Below are 6,596 nucleotides of genomic sequence, written 5' to 3' on the forward strand. Positions count from 1 at the left end.
GGCCCTGATCTGGCTCCTGCTGCTGAGCCTGCTGGAGCCCGGCTGGCCCGCGGCGGACACCGGAGCGCGGCTGCGGCGTGATGCGGGCGGCCGCGGGGGCGTCTACGAGCACCTCGGAGGGGCGCCCCGGCGCCGCAAGCTCTACTGCGCCACCAAGTACCACCTGCAGCTGCACCCGAGCGGCCGCGTCAACGGCAGCCTGGAGGACAGCGCGTACAGTGAGTGCCGGCCCGCGGGGTCCCGCGGTGGGTGCCCACCCAGAGGGGCTCCCCAGGAGGGTGCCCCAGGGAAAGGCTTTTCGCAGGAGATGCCAGCGGCCGCCTAGTCTCCCCTCTTCTTCGAGACCAGCGCGCCTTCTGGTCGGAGGGGAGTAGGGACTCAGTTCTAGGGACTCAGCTGCTGTGCACTGTGGTGGCAGGCTGGCCTCGTGCCTGAGGCGAGATGGAGGCAAGAGGGTGCCTTGTGGTGGCCACAGAGGTGCACCGGAGGGAACAGTGTGCCTTGTGGTGACCAGAGGGGCGCGCGGGAGGTGGCCTGGGCTCTCGCTCCACCGGGTTCCACGGTTTGGACAAAAGTGAGCCTTTGAGTTTGCCGGGGAAAAAAAAGGGCTCCGGACAAGACATTCATCATCCTCTTTATTTTTTTTTACTACGTCTCCTCCTCCTGGCGACCCCGGGGCGCCCAGCCGTCCCCTCTGCCCGTCCCGCTCGCGGCAGCCCAGGTCTCTGCACAGAACTCGCAGGCCCGGCAGCTCTGGGCTCCAGGGCAGTGGCCGCAGCACCGGGCAGCTCCCCCCCGCCCCCCCCCCCCCCCCCCCACCCTCCTGTCAGCACCTCTCCGGACGCAGCCCTTGGCGGCTGAGCGAAAGGCAGAGTGGGCATCCCGGGTGAGGAGTTAGGGTGATAGGAAAAGGAAAGAATAGGGCTTTGCCTCAGACTAGGGGCACAGAGACACCCCACCCTGCAGGCCGGGTGGGCAGCCACAGTCCGTGCATCTTCGCGTTCTCACTCGGACGGAGCCAGGCTGCGTCCTCGAGGCTGCCTTCGCCTCGGGGCGCACCGTCAGGCGCCGGACGCAGCACAGCTCCGTGGAAGCTTGAGAACCGAGCCCAGCCGGGTAGGGTCGGGACGAGGACCACGGGATTGCGGCCTGGGCTACTGGGCTCCTTTGCCGTTACATGCAGCGCTTTGGGCGCAGGAAGCGATGCAGCACTTTCAAGGGGAGGCGGAAGCCGTGGTTTTGAGGAGGAAAGCTGCAGCGCTGCGCTGGTGTGTTTGGGGAGTCCCGGGCGACGCCCCAAGCTGCGGGGACTAATTGTCTCCCGGAAGTTCCCTCCTGCAGCGTGCCCTCACCCGCTCTCTCCAAAGCCGGGACCCACTGAGAGCTGCAGGTTCCACTGGGAGTCCAAACGCCTTGGTGAAATACGGATAGGTTGCAGAAAGTGAAGCGAGGCCCAGAAACCAAGGGCGCAGTTTCTGAAGCCTCAGGCGACAGCCGCACAGTCCTCCAGCCCAGCTCTGTGCACTGGCGCGAGAGACCCGCAGTCTGCCTCCCCAAGCACACCCTGATGGTTTCCGCAGCCCTGCACTAGGGCCTGCCCTCTCAGAAGCGCTGAAAGCAGGAGCTCGCCACGAGGTGTCTCCTGCCAGGGCGGGGTGGACGCCCCCCACCCCCAGTTCCTTCTGAGCACCTCTCCTGTGACAATGGCCCTGTCCGGTCTTACTAACCTCAGAAAGTGAGAGCTCTGTGCCCAGAAGGGACGCAGGAAGATGGGGTTTCATTGAAGCCAGCAAGTCCTGCCCAATGCAGGGGTGACCTGTCCCTGTGTGAGCCTGGGACGCCACAAGTGCCAACCAGTGTCCAGAGGGACAGCTGCCGGGCCAGTGCCTGGTACAGCTGGGTGGTGACCAAGTGGATTTATTATCAGATAACCTTTGACCTGGGAACCCTGAAGCTCAGACTCCAGAATGGGCCTCTGGAGGTGAATTTCAGCCCGAGGCACCAAGCGTCTCTGGTGGCGAAGCCACATGTGGGGGGAGAGACTCCACCTACAAAACCAAGCTGGCTGTGGTGGAGTCCTTTCAACTTGGAGTGAAGAACAAAGCTCATAGAGAAGGCTGCTTCCAAGGCTGCAGTGGCCATAGGAGTCGATGCGTCCTCCTCCGAACTGCCGACCTTTTGTTAGCAACTGAGCGTTTTCAGTGTTGCTGTGTGGTCAAGTCAGAACCGGCCTTTAGCTCACCCTCCAGCGGGTTTTCAGAGGCAGTCAATCACATGAGAGGAGATTGCGCATGCTTCTCCCGTGGAGCATTCGAACCACATGCCTTTGGGATTGCAGCGCAGCTTCTTACCACTAGGCCACTAGAACTCCCGTTTTCACCAGTGCGCCGTGGTGGTGGTTGTTGTTGTTGTTGTGTGCCATAGTGCCGGAACCAACCCACAGCTGAGCCTCCAACGGGTTCTCAGAGGCAGTCAATTGAATGAGAGGAGATGGCCCCTCCTTCTCCCATGGAGCAGCGGGCGGGTTTGAACCGCGAGTGGGGTGCGGCCTGGGGCGAGTGGGGGTGCAGGGGCAGGACGAGTGAGCTTTTCCCCGACTCTCCCTTCACAGGCATCCTGGAGCTCACAGCCGTGGAGGTGGGCGTCGTGGCCATCCGGGGGCTTTTCTCTGGGCGCTACCTGGCCATGAATAGGAGAGGGCGCCTCTACGCCTCTGTGAGTTCAGGCCTTTGTCCTGTCCCTGTGGACATTGGGGAGGTGGCCTTGCTGCAGGGGTGGGGACAGAGGGGACAGGGAAGCTGCAGGGGCTGTGCAGGGTCGAGCTGGGACCAGCATTGCAGACACTGTGACTCACATCCATGCTTCGAGCTGAGGCACTTGGACAGGGCCCTGGAGGAGGCAGAGTGTGTGTGTGTGTGTGTGTGTGTGTGTGTGTGTGTGTGTGAGACAAGTCCATACTCTCATCTCACGTGCTGCCAGGCTAGACTGTGCTCCCCGGGACACAGGAAGGGCTGCCCTCCAGACTCCAGAAGTAGACTGGCCAAAGGAAACCTGAGGTGATGTGAGAGTGCTGGTTGGCTTAAATCTCTTCCCTCAAGTCAGCCAGGGCTTTCCTGGGCTTGAGAAGAGGAGGGCGGCCAGCTATGGGGCAGGCAGCCCGTTCTCCTGAGGAAGGGAAGGGAGGCGTGAATGTGCCCGCATGCCAGCCTCACACAATCTTACTGCTGGGTCTGGGGCTCAGCCGGGGCCTCTGTGCAAAGAGGGTCGTGTGAGTCCCTGGGCGTTGGCTGTGTCCCCTCCAAGGGGTGGAGGGGTTGGACTACAAGGAGCAAAATATATACAACTAGGAAATTTGCTGTGTTCTACCAGTTATTACGTGCAATTCAGCTGATACCTCCTTGGGCAATAAGAGGGTTTGCAGCCACATCGTAACCTCGCCGACGCTGTGAGGACTGTGTGCGGGCAGTTACTGCGCGATTCAGGCCCATTTGCTGGGAGGGGAAATAGACCCAAATTCCTGGTCCTCTTTGAAGTCAGGTAGTGGGCAGTGCGCTGGGGACACTTTCGGGAAAGTCCTCTTTGAAGCTGGGCCCATGGGAGGTTTGGGCTCTTTTGCTCCAGGAAATGCCCTGGTTGGACGAGAGTCGTCTTCCCACCCCTGCCACCCCTTGCCAGAAGCCTTAGCCAGGAACAGGGACCCTCTACACGGTCTCTAAATTCCAAAGGGTTTTTAAAGGAAATGTCCTTTGTCCAGAGCTGGGTCTGAGCTTACCTTGAGGGAATAGTGTGGCTTTCCAGGTCCCAGGACACATGATCTGGTGGTGGGAGATGGGAAGTTAGTTGATATGCTTGAAATGGCTCTAATCTCTTAGGGAGAGGAGACCCAACCACTCACCTACACCTACCTATCCATCATGCACCTACTCATTCACCCCCCACCCATCATCATTCACCCTTCCGTTTGTCTATCCTCCATCTACTCACCCACCCACCATTCATCCACCCACCCTCTTTACACTCACCCACCTACCCATCACCATTCATCTATCCATACATTCATCCATCTACCCACCCACCGTTCATCCACCCATCCTCTATATACATCATCCATTTACCCACCCACTCATGCACTCACCTGCTTACTTACCCATCTGTCTACTGACCATCCACTCACACTCACCCACCCATCTGTCCATCTGTCCATTCATCTACCCTCTATACACTCATCCTTCCACTCATCCAACCATCCACTCCTCATCCACTCACCCACCATCCATCCATCCTTCATCTACCCTTTATGTTGTTGTTGTTATGCACCATAGAGTCATAACTGACCCACAGCTGACCCTCTAGTGGGTTTTCAAAGGCAGTTAACTGCATGAGAGGGGGTTGTCTGTCCTTCTCCCACAGAGCTGGTGGCTTCGAACTGTGTGCCTTTGGGATTGCAGTGCAGCTTCTTATCATTAAGCCACCAGAGCTCACACTCTATACACTCTTCTATCTACACATCCATCCACCCATCCACCAACTATCCATCCGTCCATCCACCCACGCACCCACCCACCATCCATCCATACATACATCCATTCATCCATCCACCCCTCCACCCATCCATCCACCAACCCACCATCCATCCATTCATCTGTCCGTCCATCCATTCACCCACCATCCATCCATCCATCCATCCATCCACCCACCCACCCACCCACCATCTATCTTTCCATTCATCTACCCTCTATACAACCATCCATCTACCCACTCACCATCAATTCTTCAGCTAATCCACTCACCAGCCCCACCGTCCATCCACCTTTCCACCCATCTGCCCTCCACACACTCCTTCATCTTATCTGTCATCCATTCATCCATGCATGCATGTATGTACAGATGTATACACCCAGCTAGTCATTTAACATACAGCGAGGAGGTCTACTTGGCCATCAGTCATGCTGCAGGTCTGGTCATCAAGGACGTGGCAAGGTTGACTCTGCTAGAGAAGCCAGAGGTCTCTGTTGCCTCATCCCATTGGGAACCCAGACTCAGACTTTGAGAGACAGAACAAAGCACGACCTGGGGATGGCAGCAGGCCAGGGTCTACCTGTGGCTACCTTTGCTCAGAGCTGACTGCCTTGGCTTTGGGGAAGGAGTGGAAGAGACTCTCAGTCTCATCAGGGAATGAAAAGGCCAGAGAAGGCTGGGCAGGATTCTTCAAATGACCATCAGTGAAAGTCTCACGGCCCTGCAGGTGACCTGGGAGGTATTGTTCTTGTAAAGTGCTGCTCAGACAGACCCTATCAGTCTGCCTCTTGGCTGTCTGAGTTGCCACTCTTGCTTGACCTCCTTATCCATGCTTGTGGGGCCTGTTATCACCAGACGCTGAGTGGTCCTGAACTCCAACTGTGAGCTCCTCCTTGACCTGAACGAAACCCCTGGATGTCGTGAGGTGAGGGGGAGCAGAGAGCTCAGGCAGAATGCAGTACATCTAAATGAGCTTGGTGGCTCTTCTGCCCCAGGCTAAATCACAGTCCCACCAGCCTCTGCTCCAGGGAGCTCTAGTGGCCAAGTGGTGAGGACTTGAGCTGCCCACAAAAGGCGTGTGGTTTGAGAGCACCAGCTGTGCTGTGGGAGGAGGGTGAGCAGCGTGCGCCCATGTGAGCTAGCGTCTCTGAAAACCCACCGGAGAGTCAGCTGAGTCAGCTCCGACTTGATGGCACTCCACAAGAAGCCTCTACTCAAGCTCATGTCCAGCTGCATGGCTTGGGAGACACCTCTTTCCTTTTTTGTCAGTCCATGTTCAAGTCCTTGGATCATATCTCCTGAATGTTTCCCACACATGTCTATGCCCACTCTCCACCTCACCTCCAGGCTACTGCCATTAATGCAGGCCCTCATCACCTCTCACACAGCAGCAGCCTTGGAACTGGACTGCTGACCTCCAGCTTCTCCCTCCTCTGGTCTATTCACCCCTCCCTCTGCTCATCCATTTGTCCATCTCTCCATGTAACCATCATCCACTCATTCATCCCTCTACCTAGTCATCTACTCATATATGTATCCATCCACTCATTCATCAATGTCCATTCATGTACTCTTCTATTCCTCCATCCATTCTGAGCCATCAGTCATCCACCCATCAGTCATTCAATGATTCATGATCCATCAATCACCCACCTATCATCCACCTATCTTTTCATTCATCTTCCATCCTCAACATTTATTCACATGTCTGACCATCATCCATCCATCATACACTCATCCATCCATCATCCATCCACCCATCCATCCATCCATCCATCCACCCACCCATCCATCCATCATCCATCCATCCATCCATCCACCCATCCATCCATCCATCCATCCATCATCCATCCATCCATCCATCATCCATCCATCATCCATCCATCCATCATCCACCCATCCATCATCCATCCATCCATCATCCACCCATCCATCCATCCATCCATCCATCATACACTCATCCATCCATCATCCATCCATCATCCATCCATCATCCATCCATCCATCCATCCATCCATCCATCCATCCATCCTCCATCCATCATCCATCCATCCATCATCCATCCATCATCCATCCAT

At 56.8% G+C, this 6,596-nt stretch overlaps 1 protein-coding gene across 1 annotated transcript in view; it reads left to right on the forward strand.

Annotated features, from left to right (window-relative positions):
- The window catches only part of FGF3 (fibroblast growth factor 3), a 14,106-nt gene that overhangs the window by 4,987 nt on the left and 2,523 nt on the right, over positions 1 to 6,596 (forward strand). The window contains exons 3-4 of the mRNA XM_006893381.1: positions 10 to 218; positions 2,612 to 2,715. Of these exons, the coding sequence (XP_006893443.1) occupies positions 10 to 218; positions 2,612 to 2,715 (313 nt within the window). The remainder of the gene's footprint in view (positions 1 to 9; positions 219 to 2,611; positions 2,716 to 6,596) is intronic.

This window comes from Elephantulus edwardii, unplaced genomic scaffold, assembly GCF_000299155.1.
Source record: "Elephantulus edwardii isolate Elephantulus edwardi_28Jun2011 unplaced genomic scaffold, EleEdw1.0 scaffold00126, whole genome shotgun sequence".
NCBI lineage: Eukaryota > Metazoa > Chordata > Mammalia > Macroscelidea > Macroscelididae > Elephantulus > Elephantulus edwardii.